This window comes from Monomorium pharaonis, chromosome 2, assembly GCF_013373865.1.
Source record: "Monomorium pharaonis isolate MP-MQ-018 chromosome 2, ASM1337386v2, whole genome shotgun sequence".
Taxonomy (NCBI): Eukaryota; Metazoa; Arthropoda; class Insecta; order Hymenoptera; family Formicidae; genus Monomorium; species Monomorium pharaonis.
In genome coordinates this window covers 12,640,496-12,657,465 of record NC_050468.1, presented here as the reverse complement: position 1 = coordinate 12,657,465, position 16,970 = coordinate 12,640,496, and the positions used below count along the sequence as shown (strand labels likewise).

Below are 16,970 nucleotides of genomic sequence, written 5' to 3'. Positions count from 1 at the left end.
TATCTTATTATCTGTGAAAACAAATATATCGAATATTTAAATATTTTAAAATATTTATTTAGAAACATATATAATATTTTCTCACTCTCTCTCAATTTCTCTTTTTTTACGTCACATAAGTAAAAATTAATTATTGGTATAAATGCAGGTGAATATTATAATATGAATGTTCTGACATTAATGCGGATGTTGCGTGATAAATATGGCAATATTGTCAAACTTGATGGTTTCGCACAAAGACCGTGCATCTTTTTATTTTGTCCAGAATTATGTAAAAGTATGTATCAGTTGCAAGGTAAATGGCCAATACGGATATCCATGGAATCCTTACTTTATTATCGTAAGAGCAGAAAAGATATCTACGGCGGACAGTACGGTCTCGTGATAAGGTCAGTAATGATAATTAAAGAATAATACAGTCAGGAAGAAATATAGTCAAATTTTTGTATTCTTAATTAATTCGTGCATTAATAGCAAACAATCTCTTTTATTTTTGTATACAGTATTATTATTTTTATATATAGTGATTAAATTAAGTTTGAAAACACTTATAATTTTCTCATTAATTAAAATTAAATAAGTCTCAGTGAAGAAAAATTAAGTAAGTCTCAGTGAAAAAAAAAATTTGAAAAGGGTTAAAAAATGCATTAAAATGGCAAGATAGAACTTTAAGTACTTCTTTAAGTAAGTCTTTCAATTTCGTATCTACGATGTTTTGTTTCTAAATAGTATAAAATTATAGACTAATATGTTTTTACTATTTTTTTAAAATTTTAAAGTATTGCAGCTTGATGAATCAAAAAATACGAAAAAAATTATTTTAAAAATAGGTTCTTCCTCCTCTCTCTTATAAGGTTTAAAATGCTTTTTTAAAATAATTGATGCTTTGATTTTTTTCACAATGCTATCAAACTTTATGTGTAAAACTTCATTTCTTATCAACTATTTAAAATGAAAGAATTTATAGTAGAAAACGAGAAAAAAATTAATTTCTATAAAAATTTTCCAAAATTCTTAAAGATTTTTTATATTTAATTTTTTATGAAATGCGAGAAAATCTCAAGCGTTTTAATAGTATGAATAATGACATGCTTTTTCATCAGTTTGTCTTTCCAATATCTATTAAACTTCAATATCTATTAAAGTACAATATTATACTAAACCAAACACGATTTATTTTTTTTCTCATTCAACACTTTTTGCTTTTAGTCAGGGAGAACTGTGGCAAAAGTTTCGAACAAAAGTTAATCCACATATGCTGCAACCGCAAATAATTAAACCACATGTCGTACAGATCTGCGAAACAGTCAACGATTTTGTAGAATATATGCGAGTATTGCGAGATCCCAAAACTCTAGAACTGTCAAACGACTTCATGAACGAATTGTATAAGTGGAGTTTAGAAAGTGAGTATGCGCATATTATGCGAATAGCTTGCAAAAAATGCTAGCGATATTTTATAATTCTGTTCAAAAGCAGGAGACCTGGCAAATAATACAATTATAATAAGCTCCGCGCTTATAACAATATTGAGATTATGAAAAACAGAATTTTAGAAAAAAATTACATTATTTTATTCTTATAACGGGCATACATTTCATTATGGTTGTTATATAATCTATTACATGTGTAATTAATAGCAATGTTTTCAATCGCATTGGATTATCGTCTGGGATGCTTAAAGCCTAATCTTGTCATGAATTCGGAACCGCAAATAATAATTAATTGTGTAAAGGAAATGTTCGAACTTCTCTACCGTTTAGAAAATCCATCGCCATGGAAAGCGACCAATATGCGCAATCTCAAAAAGCTGTTCCAAACGTCAGATATAATTAATGAGTAAATATCCAAAATTATATTTTATGTTATATTATAATGGAGAACTTTACATAATTTCCCCCAAATTTTTTATGAATACGCAATTATTTATTTATTACTCTTAATATTACTATCTGAATATATGGAGAAAGAATATGAAGATTTATCTATTTCTCTGATATTTTCATGTCACAAGTAGTTGTGACTTATTGCTTATCAAATATCATGTATCATCCTATGCTCTAATCATTATATTTTTATGTTTAAAATTAAAACTAACGTATATTTTATTTTTACAGTCACTTTTATGTGCACTTTCTTTACAAAAATTATTTATTTTATATTTTAAAAACAAATTTTAAAAAATATTTTATTTCTCTTAAAATTCATATTTTTGTCTATAATATAATTCATGGTATAATTTCTTTTAGAATTTCTAATAAATATATCAAACATGCTAAAACCAAATTTTTGGAGACATCAGATAACACGAGTCTAAAAGACCGTAGTATACTGATGAGACTCTTGTGTATCGATGAACAAATAGCTTATGTAATGGTTTTGGATACACTAACGAGCATTGATACGGTAAATATATCATTAATATTTCTACCATAATTAATATTTTTATCATCATTAATATTTCTACATACTCAAAAAATACTTTGCTTTATGTAGAAATATTAATAATAATAATGATCGTAATAATAATGATAATAATAATAATAATAATTTAGATTATTATATGTTATTTATATGTACACACACACACACACACACACACACAAAATATTAAAAGTAATAGTTATATGTAAATTTTCGTAAAATTTATTCTGAGAAATATATAGACAAGATATAGTGTATATTAATTACATATATTTGTGCATTAGGATTAGACTGTAGAAATAAAAATCTTGTAATAGAATTAATAGGATTAATAATACTGCAATTAAATGCACATTTAATACATTTTTGTAGACTAGTAATGCAGCTGCCGCTTTGCTATATTATGTCGCAAATAATGTTAAGAAACAAGAAAAATTGCGAGAAGAAGTAATGTCTGTATTACCTAGCAAAACAACGCCTATTACACATGATATGCTTGAGCGTATACCGTATACTAAAGCATGTATCAAAGAATCATTGCGAATGTTTCCTATCGCTAGTGGCGTTCAAAGAACTATACAAAGAGATGTTCTCATAGGAGGATACATAATACCAAAAGAAGTATGTATCTAATATTGTTTTAAATTGCAGAATTTAAGGTTTACCTTTATTTAAAATAAAAAATATATTAATACTGTTATTAAAATATTTTTTGTTATTACGACATTTAAAAAATTCAAAAAGTATTAAAAATGATTTAATAAAAAGATTTATACATATATATGTATGAATGTTAATCTTTTTAGATAGAATGACGAATAAATTTCGTGAGTGTCACAATCGATGAATTAAATATTCCTTAAAGAAATATTCTTTAAAAGCATTCTAAAGTCATCTGTTTTGTCGACATTTTATAAATAGTAATCTTTTAATTGACTTTATAGAATTAAAAAATTTTTTTATAGAATTAAAGTACGCACTAAAATAAAGCGGTCAATTTATATAGAATATAAAAAATAAAAAAAATTGAAAATCTTACTAATTTTTTATACGTAGAGCTGTCACTTGACGAAAATATTTGCTTAATACAAAAATTTACAATATATATGCAAAATGGGATATATGCGGGCTAGGGACAGCGTGAAAGAACAATATCGTGCAAATGGAACTAAATTAAAAGTCTGAAAAAAAAGATATATATATTCGATCTCTTTTAAAAAACAAATTTTTAATTATGAAATATTTTTGAAATGGTTTTATAGAATTAAAAATTCTTTTACACAATTAAAGTTTACACAAAAATAGTAGTGTTTCAGATACCGAGATTCTGTTTTCAAATCAAGCCTGAGACCGAGACCATTACGCCGAGAGTCTTGACGAGACCGAGAATCTCGGCTAGTCTCGTCGAGATTCTCGATTTTTTAACTTAATTATTTATTTTTAATAAATTTGTTTAGTTAAAGTTGTATATATATGTAAGTTATAAAATTCTCGACGAATTCTGCTAAAAAGTCTTATAAGCCAAGACAATTGACATGATAAGCAGATACATGTCATTTTTAACTGATTTTGAAATTTTGTTAAAATCCATAATTCTTTAATTTTTTTATCTAAATTTTTTTAAGTCGTCAAAAACTCTTCGAAGTAAGTAAAATAACTATATTATAGAAACATCTCAGAACTACTGTATCTTAAAATTGAATTTTCAATAATTTTTAATTTTTTTTAAATAAATGAAAAAATTTTTTATGCTTCAAGAACTCTAGATAATTGCAAAATGAAGCTATTGAGTCAGTCAGAACTATTCGATCGAAAATTTCGATAAGAAGTTAGCACCCCATTTTTTAAATTTTAATTTCCGACTGTTAATCAACAGAACTCTTTTTCTAAATTAGAAAGAACTTTTTATTTTTTCAAAATGAAACGGGAACTCATATCAGAACTACAGAATTTTAATGTGTGGGGGTAAACTTAACACACGTCGAAAGAGGCGGCCGCGTGGGTACACGTCTTCTTTTCGCGTACCGAGGCCTGCTCTACTGGACGGAAAAGTTGTTCGCGAAGATCAGTTGTTTTTCGCAACAAAACACGTACATAAAAATGGTCGAGACCAACGAGACTCCCGACTCGAGATCGAGACCAAGACCGAGACTTGATCGGGCGAGACCGAGACGATACAGAAGAATTTCGAAAACAGACCGAACTCGAATCCGAAACCAAGTTAATCTCGTCTCGTCGAGACGAGACCGAAACACAAAAAAATAGAGAGAGTAAAGGGCGATTTTACGTCAATAACAAAAAAAGTGCATTTTATATTACAACGTAATAAAAAAAATTACGTTGTGATATAAAATGCTTTATAAAACAATCTATAACTTTTATATTTTTTTTATTTTAAAATAATATATTAAAAATATTTAATATATGTGTAGTACATCCCCCTAATACAAAATTTTTGAAACCTCATAAAGCTTTTTTGATAGTTATTTAATTGCATATATTTAATATTGTATCTATTCTGGAAATTATCCTCTATTATTTATTTATACTTCAAAATTTATACTTAATAATTCTTTGTATAACAATTTTTTTCCCTTTTCAATCATTTATAATTTATAATTTTTTTCTTACAAAACATGAGGAAAAACAAAATTTTGTTAGACGTACATTATAAAATAAATGAAGTAAAATTTTAATAACTTTATTAATTGTCAATGACTTTTTCTTTATGGCATTCATTCAGTCATTCATTATTGCTTGTCACGGACTTTTTTCAATGGATCCAACATATTTTCCACTACCGGAAGAGTATATTCCCGAGAGATGGCTGCGAAATAGTCCCGAATTTTTATTGTACGGAATGTCGCATCCTTACGCGTATTTGCCTTTTGGTTTTGGTGCTCGCTCCTGTATTGGACGAAAATTCGTTGAGATGGATCTGGAGATATTACTTTTGAAAGTTCGTAAACTCTTGTTTTTTTTCTAATTTCTACTTTTTTTACTTTTTTCTCTTTTCTACCCATTTTTCTACTTTTTTTTTATCTTTAAAGTCAATTTACCTATATTCGTAACGTGACAGTGCCGTATCCACTCAGTTCGTGATTTTCCGTCAGTGTCAGTGATGATAAATATTATTTCTTTGTTTTTATGGACATGTTCACACATATCCAACCATGAAAATCATGAACTGAACGGATACGGCACTGATACGTTACGGATATGTGTAAATTGACCTTTATAATTCGGTACTAAAAGATCTGCTATAAACCGATGTAGGCAATTCATATTTATGTTTGGCATTATTATTGACTTTAATTTTTGTTATTGTTAAATAACATAGTTAAAAAGTTAATAATTTTTAACTTAACTTTTTAAATAATTTAATTTTTAACTTCAACTAATTATTGTTAAAACTTTAATTTATTAATTTGCTTAAGTCACACATTTATCACTACAAGAAATAAATTAGAAAAATACCTTATGTAAAAATAAAATAGTAATATTTTTTGTTATTATAAACTTAATTTAATTTAATTATAAACATAAAACATTAAATTTATTTAATGCTCCATATTGTTTTGAGTAATTTAAGTTTAAAAAATTACAACTTTATAATTTAATATAAATAATAATTTTTTTAAATTAATTTTTAATTTAATCTTAATGTAAATTTTAATTTAGTTTTTTTTTCATGCAACTTTTAATTAATTTAATAATAATAATATCTTTATTGGCCTTTCCCTTGTGAGGTACAGGACTCCCGCTCCGCTTACAAAAATACATAATATCGCTTTCTCCGCATGCGCTTCGCCTATACTTTGAGAAAGAGAGAGACCACACTTCCATTTATCCATCCACTCCACATTCACTCTTGGACCTCCGCTTCCTCCGCTCCTCCATTCATTCATCTATTCGTCATCTTTTGTCTTCATTCACACCTTGCACTCTTCTCCTCCCGACCTTCTCACCCTCTCCCTTCGCTCTCCCTCTCTTCCCACATGTTGTCTAACATTTCCAGCCACCTCTCTCCTTCTCCCTTCTCTCCTAGCACTTCATCCACCATCTCCTGCCATCCCTTTTCCTCCCCCCAGTCTATGCATCCCTCTCAAATATGCTCCCATGTCTCCTCTCTCCCCACCCACAAATTCTACATCGCCTCTCGTTCTTAATTAATTTAATATTATAAGCCATTAACTTAAACTTAATTTAATTTTATAAAATTTTATTAACTTATTCAATCCTGTGTATAGATCATACGAAATTTCCGGATTGAATGGCATTACGGACCGCTTGAGTATAAGAGTGAAATTATAAATATGGTGACATCGCCATTGGCATTAAAACTTATCGATGTGTAGATTATTTCAATTCCGTAATTCAGTCATTATCATTTTGTGAAATACATCAAGATTTTATGACAATATTGCTAGTGGTATCCATCACATTGGAAGGAACGTTTCTTTCAAATATTTTAATATTTTATGACAAATACTAATTATGAGAAATACTAATACATGTATAACAGTATAAACACATTACATACAAGATGTCTAAGATATGAGTACATAATAGGTACAACGGAAGCATTTACTAGATAGATGCTCAACCGCTCATCAAGTAGCAATTAAAAATAAATGGTTCTTACCTTTAGATTAAAAAATTATTTTTATTATAGACTCTATAAGATAATACTGCAGTATGATCTGTATATTCATTTTTAAGACCATCTTAAGTTCTTTTAAGATGTTATCAATCGATCATTATTTGACTGTAAATACCGGCCTGTATATGTGTATTTTCTATATAATATTATGTAAATAAAGTATATACAATTTTCATGACATTTTATTTTTGACACATTTAATATTAGATACATTTATACATTTATACACCTATATATATATATATATATATATATATATAATATAAATGTACAATTTAATACATTTATTTATTAAATTACATTTAATATACATTTTATACATTTATATACTTATTGTAATTTTTAAATATTTTTTGATGAGATAGACATATCAATTTTACCCTAACGCTTATTTACCTTAATAAATTTTTATTGTAATGACAAAAGGTAACAAATGTGAACAAAACTATTTTGTATATTAGCAAAATTCTATGGAATCCTCCCTTATGAAAAAATCCGTGTGTACCGCAAAGTGTAAAATATATCGTAGCTAATATTGTTGACCATTTTCCACGATCCTGATTGGTTTTCTCGCTTGGATCGCTTCGTACTGCGAGAGTGACGTAATGTCATTACAACTGAATTTTGACAGCTGTCATGTGAATATGCAATATATTGATGTGCACATAACAAATCGGTTATGTGCATATTATTGCACATTCTTAGGAAATAAGAGAAACAGGAAAGAAACATATTATCATATAATTGAAATTTATGCAGAAGAAATTACGATTGTAAAAGCGTGGTAATTATACAAATTATTTAATAAGTTTAATTTCAATTGGTTCATAATCTTTTGCTTTATTAATATATATATTATTAATATTGTTAGTATTAATAATCTTTTTCCATGTTTCTAAAAGGAGGATAAGAATAAGGAGGTTCAAATCGATTTGAAAAAAATTGAGCATATGTAAAACATGTCTAGTTAAGGCCTGAACCTACGCATAAGTCTGTAAAAACTTCTGTTTTGACCCCCCCCCCCTCAAAATAAAATAGCTCCTTTTTAATAAAAAAATTTTAATTTTGTTGCTTTTTAAATAGATTCAGTGCAGAAGGAGGTCCTATAATATGGAGTGCCAAATTTTCCAGGATATTTTACAATTTAATTTTTTATGGTCAGGATCATTGCAAAACCATAGCGGCACCAGAAAAACCGCCTATGCATCAGAAGACTATAGGGCCGTCATATATACATATATATTATTAAAAAAAATTTTTTTACTGTTTATGATGATACTAGTAAACATTATCTAAAAGTACTAGTCACAATTTATATTCATTTCCTTGTACTTAATTCCCCAAAAAGGTAAAAAATTTTACCAAATCTGAAAAACTACCCAATCTCTTTAAACAGTTATTTATTGTAAATTGTTCAGCAACTAATGCTATTGTTAAAAAAAAGTATTTTTAGATCATTTTAGCAATGTAATAAATCTCTCATATGTCTCTAGCAAAATGCTAACAATAAATAAAACGTCGGTTTGTTACCTCAATATAGAGGTAAAACTATTTTTTTGTTCTATAGAACTATTTGAATAATCGTGAAAAAAATGCTCATTAAATATTTCGTTTTGGAATATCCCTCTACAATTAAGTAAGTATAATAATATACATGCAGTTGATCTACCCTTACGAAAAAAACTATAAGAATACGAAAAAAATTACTGGTATATACTATTAAAAAAAAACTGAAGTTCTTCAATAGTAGTATACCAATAATTTTTTCATATTCTTGTAGTTTTTTTCGTAAGGGTACTTTCGTCGATGATACGCTTTCGTTAGTATAATAGGACTATTACTTATTGACAATTTCAAATATTCGAAGATTCGAAAAAATTTAAAGTCAAACTTTTGTAAACTTTGAAGATTTTAAACTTCGAAACTTCAAATTTTTCAAAACTTCGAATATTTGAAGTTGTAAAAAATAATTAAGTAACAGCCCTCATTAGTATACTCTAATAGATTATTATTGCTGTGTCTCTAGCTCGGACATTTAGGTTCTTTTGGATTTCAGAACAATTTTTCGACTAGCGTGAATCTCGAGAACTCTCGTCATTTTTCATGCATTGTCCTATAATGTCCTTTCTCCTTGGTCTCCTTCTCCTCAATCCTGACTTGGATGATTTTTTGAGGATTCCGAAAGACGCGTGTTTCGACTGATAAAACATTCTCGCGTTATTTTATACAAATAAAATTCAAATAACATATGAACTTGCGTGCTGCGAACTTTGACTATATAACTAAAGGCTGCGAATTTCATTTGCATGAAATACTTTTCGCGCGCGTAACTTCGACGCCTTTGACGACGCCTATTATTACTGCCTACCGCGCGTTCCAAAACTTATCAAGAAAAGGAGCGTCGTTTCAATGCCGTCGGGCGTCGGGCGTGTGTATTGTATGCGCGCTCGTGAACGCGGGTGGTCGTGATTGCGGCCGCTCTGCGCGTGGTGATCCTTCGGGAGCGGGACGTAGAATGTGACGGCGGGTGTGGGTGCGTGGATATCGCGCGCGGAATCTCGAATTCTACAAGGTTTGGCGAGGAGTTTGGTAATCGCGGGCGTCGCATCGCGTGGCGTAACATCGCGGAGAGAGGGAGAGTGGGCGGATCGTCATCGCATCTCGTCCGCGGGTCGATGGTCGTCGAGGATCGCACGTTCCGGTTTGACGTCTACGGAATCCAGGAGGGATGCTGAGGTTCCTGTCGCGACGGCGGGCGCGCGGCGTCGGCGGCCAGACGATCACCTCGTCGCAGATCAAGAATCAGAGGCTGCCCAGCAACAAGAATGTCGTGCAGTGCAGGGTGGTACTGCTGGACGGCACGGATCTTCCCATAGAGCTGTCGGCAAGTTTTTTCCTTTTTGTTTTCTTATTTTCGATTATTTTCATCGATTCTCCTATGTCTGACGTTTCCTCTGTGTTTTCACGAAGATTATACTACGATCTGATTTTTGTTATAAGTTGCCAAGTGTCGTTGCATCCTAATGTAGCTTAACTTTGAACTCGGTTTAACTTCTTTTCTATATTTTTCTAGAATTAGAATTTAATATCTACTTCCACCCATGTAGAATAACTTTGATCTTAATTTTAATTACTTTTCATCTTTTTCTAATTCTTAAAACTGGAAAGAGATATGCAAATAAACCTATGTAAGGTTGCAAGCACAAGACAACTCGTATCAGAAATTCTAAAGTAAACATGAACATTGGTACTTGAATTGCAAATTGATATCCAACTGGAGCATGATATCTATATGTTAACCGAGCTTTTGTTAGCTTTAAAAAAAAAAACTTATGAAGATTATTTTATGGAGTAAAGATTCAGATTCTTGCTTTAAAAAAGGCATTAGACTAGAACAAATCACTTAACATAAATTCCATTTACGTATGTTTGCATTATGTAATTTCTGATATTTTTTTTACAGAAAAAAGCATTGGCTAGTGACTTATATGAGCAAGTATTTTATAGCCTTGACTTGATCGAGAAGGATTACTTTGGACTTCAGTACACAGACAGCAATAATGTCCAACACTGGCTAGATCCAACAAAACCCATCAAGAAACAAGTTAAAAGTATGCATCACATTCTTCAAATTATGTTGTTCTTTAAATTCTTTCAAAAATAAAAGTGTGAAATATCAAATATAAAAATTTTTATTTAGCATATAATCTTTTGTTATTTTTTCAGTTGGACCTCCATACACACTGAGATTAAAAGTGAAGTTCTATTCCTCCGAACCGAATACGCTGCGTGAAGAGTTGACACGGTATCAATTCTTCTTGCAATTGAAGCAAGATGTTCTGGAAGGCAAACTTCACTGTCCTCACCAGGTCGCAGTTCAGTTAGCTGCTTTGGCTCTGCAATGTGAGTATTTTTACATTACCTTATCTTTAATTAAAATTAAGCTACAATTTCATTATGATTGTGTGTTATTTGAATACTTTATATTAAACTTATATATTAATAGTTTTTTTAGATCTATCTATTTGCACCAACGTGCAGATTAAACTGTAAACTCGATTTTATTTTTTATATTTTTTTGTAGTTTTTTTAAGAATTAGAAAAAGGCAGAAGTTAATTTATACTCTTGGGACCTTAGGGTTAGTTAAAACAATGATGAATAAAGGAACAAATAACATGAAAACAATGTAGTTAAAAAAATTTTAAGATAAATGAATAAAATATATTATTTGTTAACATATTATAAAAATTTTACTGAAGACATATTTCCATAATCTGTTGTCAAATTGTGTCAGTCTTACATTTTTTTATATAATACTCTTATTATTTTTTAACATCTTGTGCTAAAATTAACACGAGAATTTGAGTGGATCAACAATGTTACTATATGTGTTAAGTTTAACATAAATTTTGCAAATGTGTAGCTGTTTGAATAAATAATAACGTAATTAAAAGATGGATTTTTTAAAATTCTAGCTGAGCTGGGCGATTATGATTCTACTATGCACAGCGCTGCGACAGTGTCGGAATTCCGCTTTGTACCAGGTCAAACGGAGCAAATGGAATTAGAGATATTGGAAGAGTACACCAAGTGTTCCGGTCTTAGTCCTGCTCAGGCGGAATCTGCGTATCTGAGCAAGGCCAAATGGCTAGATATGTATGGTGTCGACATGCATATTGTCCTTGGCAAAGATGCCTGCGAGTACTCTCTGGGCTTGACTCCAACTGGTATTCTGGTATTTGAAGGCACGCAGAAGATAGGTCTTTTTTTCTGGCCAAAGATCGGTCGTTTGGATTTCAAGAAGAAGAAGTTAACGTTGGTGGTGGTAGAAGAGGATGACGAAGGTAGAGGTGAACAAGAACATACCTTCGTGTTCAGGCTCGTGAATGAAAAAGCTTGCAAGCATTTGTGGAAGTGTGCGGTGGAGCATCACGCCTTCTTCCGTCTGCGTGCACCAGTCAAGGGTGCCAGTGGCCGCCAGAATTTCTTCCGTATGGGTTCGCGTTTCCGTTATAGCGGCAAAACGGAATTTCAAACGACCCAGTTGAATCGGGCCCGTCGCACCGTGCAATTTGAGCGACGACCGAGTCAGAGATATGCGCGGCGGCAGAGTCACGTTCTTCGCGAAAGGCAGCGTCAACAGCAACAAGTGGAGCAGCCGCAGCCATCTCCGCCTTCAGGTGAGTTGGATACATGGAGTATACAATTAGTGTTTGGTAAATACAGCCTTGTATTTTAAAACCTAATATTTTGCATTTTATGTTATTTGAATATTTTATTTAAAAAATTATTAAAAGAAAAAATGCACGAAATGCACTTTAAAATGAATAAAAAATATGCTTTAGTTTATTTGAAAGGAATTACAGTTTGAAAATATTTGGAAAGATTTTTGTTGACACATTTTTAAAAATGAGACATTACCTTAATTATTTATTACAAAAATTAAGAATAAGTATTTATATTTAACTCTTAATGGTCACATTTTAGTAGAATTTTATAATAGTCACATGGAGTCCAAGGATTGTGAATTCCTCGATTAAACTATCAATTGTTTTAGGTCAACAAAATTCCTAAACATTCTTCAAACATTGTAATTTGACTGAAATAATTTTCTTCATTAAATTCAATTTTAAATATAAAAAATTGCAAAGCAAAAATATTGTTAAAAATTCCCCTTTTTAACTAAAAAATCGTAACTTCTTGAATTTTTATTATTTAGAAAAAATTTAAAGTTATACTTTACAGATATGATACTTTAAGAAAAGAAATTAGTACAATGATAGTACAGTTTCAAAAGAAGTATTTATTTTGAGATATAAAGAAGGATAATTTAAAAAAATCAAGAAAATTAGGCAAAATAAGTTTTTATTTTTATTATTATAAAAATGCTATTATATATTTGATTGAAAAATACTAATGGTAAGATAAGTTAGAATTATGAAAAAAAAAAATCAAATAAATTTAAAACCTTATTATTCTGTGCTTCAATTGCAATCAAGGTAAATAAGATGATCGAGACATATCAGGCGCACACAAAACAGACATACTTCTTTCATTTTTAAATTCTTTTTTCTGTCATAAAATACGTATCGTTTTTTTACACGCGTTTGAAATTGCTTGTTGACGATCAATACCAAGGATTTCTGCAATACCTAGTTTAATATCATAATATATTATTAGAACGGCGTATCATTCACGCAAGTACGTTATTACGAGATGGAGTTACTACTGCTTCCTCGGATCGTGTCAATGCTTTTAGGAGGGCGATATTGTCCACTTTCCAGAAGGAACCTCTGCGTTAAATCAATGTAAACTGACCCAGCGTTTCGAGCAATACTTAGTGCTAGGTCATAAAGAGTCGAATTAAATCTGCCATTACTGCAAGATGGCGAAGCAAGTCCAATTTTGACATTGGAAGTTGGAATAAATTGGAGTAAATTAAACTTTTGTTAGAATTTGAAACAAACTTATTGAACCTGAGCTTTACTATATAGAAAAGGAGATGAAGAGGACACTTAAACAGAAATAATCAGCACAGCACTGAATGCACACGAACGTGGTGCTTACTTATTTATTTTCGTATGAATGAGATTCTGAGGGATTCCTCATGACCTTTAAGAATTAATTTTAACAATGCTAATAAAGGAAACAATATTATGATTCAATTTAATGATATGAATTAAAAATACTTTGAGAATATTTTGACAAGGTTTTTCTTGAGATATTTGGAATTTTTTAGACTTTGATAAGGGAAATATTCAATTAAATTTTAATAGAAGAAAAATTATTTAAACTACACATTGAGATTCTTTAATTTTTTCATTTTTTATATTAAAAAAAATGTTTCAGCCGATGGAGAACCTTTGCAACGTCAGCCAAGTCGATCCAGTACAAAGTCGTCGGATTCCTCGAGCGTTCAGGGCACGTCGTCGCCTTTGGTGGATTCCCTATTGAAGTCTCTCGCCAAAGATCAACAACCATTGGAAGCCAGGAATCAGACAACGGTCGGCGGTAGTGAGAAAGAATCAGAGCCTATGAAGACCAGTCTGACAGTTGAAACTATCGCCAATCAAGTGCAGTTAGTGCCTAATAATCAAGTGGGTGGAACATCGTCGTTACCCCCTCGAACGCCAATTCCGCCCGAATCCCTAAAGTGCAACATATTGAAAGCGACTCTCGAGCAAGGAAAAAACTCGAATTTAGTTTCCATAACATCTACCGACAGCTCTGGAGTAACCGCGAAAAAGAATCAACATTCGGATGCAGCGACTATCGTTTCCGTGGTAAGTATCACCAAAGTATCCCCAGCTTTATGTATTTTTATAGTTTTCTGTCCTGCTTGGATTATATTATCCGTCTTTTGTGTATATTTAATTATGTATATTTCTTTTGTTTATTTTATATCTTAAAAATTTTAGATATTTTTGCCTTAATATACAGAAAAGAAAGATTCTCAACTCGGAAAATAAAAAAATTGTAAAACTATTATATAGAGGATAACTTAATATGTAATATGTAATAACTTAATATGTAATATGTTTTATTTCTTTTGTTGCCCGATTTTATTCTGAAGTAGGTTTGAAAAGTAAAATCAATCAATCTTTAAAATTTTTTTTTATTTTAAAGTTGATTTCTTTTAATGAGATTTAAAAAACATCAATTGTTTAAAGAATTGTTTAAAGAAAAGAAAATATTAATAAACCAAAAGAGAAATATTCTGATATTTTTAATGTGGCTAAAGAAGTTATTTAGTTATAATTTAGCTATAATTTATTATTTATTAAAATATTTTGTATATATTATTAAAGTTTCATAATTTTTTGAATTTCTAAGTTGTGGTCTATTGAAATACACAGAAAAAAATATTTTTAAAAAATATATTTATAATATAAAATATTAAATGCTAAACGAAGATTATGTAGCATAAAACAGACATGACTTACTCTTACATAAAGAAATTTTGTATAGTAGCATTAAGAAAAATATATTCTCATTAATTAATAATAATTTTCATGAGTGAAAGGAAAAAATAATTGGATAGAAGACAATATTTTCAAACCAAGGAATTAGTGTTTTTTAAATACTATTATTAACAAAATGATCATGTGTTTTGTGCTCTTTAAATGACTGTTATAATAATGAAATAAAAATATTTTGTTGGAACTTAAGATTATCAAAAACTCTTTAAGGAAGATTAAATTAAATTATATATAAGCAAGTATAATATAATTATCACTATTTCTTAAACATAGAATTTGTTCCCTGTATGTGGAATATGTTAATAATTGTTAAATATACAGAATATGTTTAGTTTTAATTTGATAATATTTTTCTATGTATTTTTTTGTGTTTGCATATAAGATTGAGCACTATGATAGTTTTGCAGACTTATTAATCAATTTTGTCAAGATTATTTGCTAGTTGCTATTGTGTTCATGTTTACATTATTTATTGTGCCTGCTTTGTATCGCTAGCTGCCAGCTATAATGTGTTTGCTTTCTTGCTTTTTTTTATCAAATAGGGTGGTGACAAACTGACTCTTTCTGTGAGTGGAGCGACAACAGCGGTGAATCCTTCTATGGACGACGCTGTTACTGTAACACATTTTTCATTGGACAGTTGGGGACAAATCGAACAAAAGACCACGCCGTTAAGCCCGAAAATATCGAATCAATCACAAAATCCTTTTAATCCGTTCACTAACGATACCAACAACGATGCGCCTAACACACCCGAAGCTCCTGAGGAGGAAGGGAAGCTAGAAGACGACAAGAAGAAGAATACCAATCCATTCATAGACTCGAATCCATTCCTGGGCATACTCAATCCCTTCAAAGATTTGCAACCGGTTACAACAGAAAAAAAAGGCGAGACGGATACAGAAAAAACCGGAGCGCGGGTCGTTAAAACCGAAGAGATACAAACGACCACCACAACACTTACACACAAGGTCAGTTACATTTTTTTTTACGCTTACAGGCTGATGTCTCGTCTATTACATAAACGTTCTGGTTTCATCAAGAACAAAAAATTTACTTTTAGAGCAATTCTAAGAGATTTATTAGCGCGCTAAAATCGTAAAGAAATCGTAAGACTTTATTCTAGGATAGTAAGCTACATCAGTTGGCGAAAGCGTAATGACAATTTGCTTTGTGTTTCATGTGAAAGTTGTCTCTGTGTGTGTGTTGAATAGTAAAGTATTATAAAATATTCATCACATTTATTATTTAAACCATTAAAATATTACTATTAGAGTCAGTTAATGTAAACAATATTATCAATATTTTATATAATTAAAACTTTAGAATGCTATTCATATTTTTCTTACATTAATACTATTCTAAATAAAAATGTATCCTTATAATTAAGAATTTTTTTACATTTTTTATGTCTGCTTTGTCGATTAAAATATATTTAATTGTTAAATTAAATATTGTGAAATTGCAAGATGGTAGACTAATTTAACTAACCCTATTTTAATATCAAAGTCATTTTATTATTAAATATTATTTTAAATTATTAAAATTTAACTAAAAACTTGAATTATTATTTGGGTGAAAATTTATTCACAGTATTCTAAGGTTAAGTTTGTGACAATTTTTTAAAAATTATTATGACTAGGGAAATTAAGTCTAAGAGTCTAAGGGAAAAATTTAATTCAAAATACTGTATTAAGATAACTCTTTTACAGGATGAGAGTCAAGCGGCGTCGGATATTAGTCCCTGGCTGGTAGCAGATCCATCGCAAAGCCCAGCACCTGAGCAAACACCAACTAAGCATACAGTAATTACGAGAAAGACGGTAATTACCACACAATTATAAAATATTTATTCAATATTACAAAGGAGAAATAACTTCGATGTACAATTCGCAAGAAAATA

General features: G+C 30.0%; 2 protein-coding genes across 4 annotated transcripts in view; both read left to right on the top strand.

Annotated features, from left to right (window-relative positions):
* Nucleotides 1-68: 68 nt before the first annotated feature.
* On the top strand, nt 69-8,711 carry LOC105833749 (cytochrome P450 CYP12A2). 2 transcript variants are annotated; one of them, XM_028194541.2, is made up of 7 exons: nt 69-389; nt 1,210-1,406; nt 1,641-1,839; nt 2,250-2,406; nt 2,797-3,045; nt 5,168-5,383; nt 6,675-7,249. In XM_028194541.2, the coding sequence occupies exons 1-7, from the start codon at nt 163-165 to the stop codon at nt 6,780-6,782; spliced, it is 1,353 nt and encodes a 450-aa protein (XP_028050342.1). In that variant the 5' UTR covers nt 69-162; the 3' UTR covers nt 6,783-7,249. The 2 variants fall into 2 exon arrangements, with proteins under 2 accessions (XP_028050342.1, XP_036138727.1); XM_036282834.1 differs by lacking the exons at nt 5,168-5,383; nt 6,675-7,249 and adding an exon at nt 8,171-8,711.
* A 770-nt stretch (nt 8,712-9,481) lies between these two features.
* The window catches only part of LOC105833754 (band 4.1-like protein 5), an 8,611-nt gene continuing 1,122 nt past the window's right edge, over nt 9,482-16,970 (top strand). Inside the window, exons 1-7 of one of the 2 annotated variants that reach the window (XM_012675729.3) lie at nt 9,483-9,971; nt 10,551-10,698; nt 10,814-10,990; nt 11,564-12,268; nt 13,938-14,371; nt 15,610-16,038; nt 16,780-16,970. The exon at nt 16,780-16,970 is cut by the window's right edge and continues 1,122 nt beyond it. In XM_012675729.3, the coding sequence (XP_012531183.1) occupies nt 9,816-9,971; nt 10,551-10,698; nt 10,814-10,990; nt 11,564-12,268; nt 13,938-14,371; nt 15,610-16,038; nt 16,780-16,911 (2,181 nt within the window). In that variant the 5' untranslated portion in view covers nt 9,483-9,815 and the 3' untranslated portion in view covers nt 16,912-16,970. Of the gene's footprint in view, nt 9,972-10,550; nt 10,699-10,813; nt 10,991-11,563; nt 12,269-13,937; nt 14,372-15,609; nt 16,039-16,779 lie in introns of both variants that reach the window. The other variant, XM_012675730.3, reaches the window with a different exon arrangement.

Coding starts and splice junctions, on each gene's coding strand:
- LOC105833749 (XM_028194541.2), top strand. CDS start 163: ATGAATGTTCTGACATTAATGCGGATGTTGCGTGATAAATATGGCAAT. Junction 1,407..1,640: donor GTATAAGTGGAGTTTAGAAA/GTGAGTATGCGC, acceptor TGTAATTAATAG/CAATGTTTTCAATCGCATTG. Junction 1,840..2,249: donor ACGTCAGATATAATTAATGA/GTAAATATCCAA, acceptor AATTTCTTTTAG/AATTTCTAATAAATATATCA.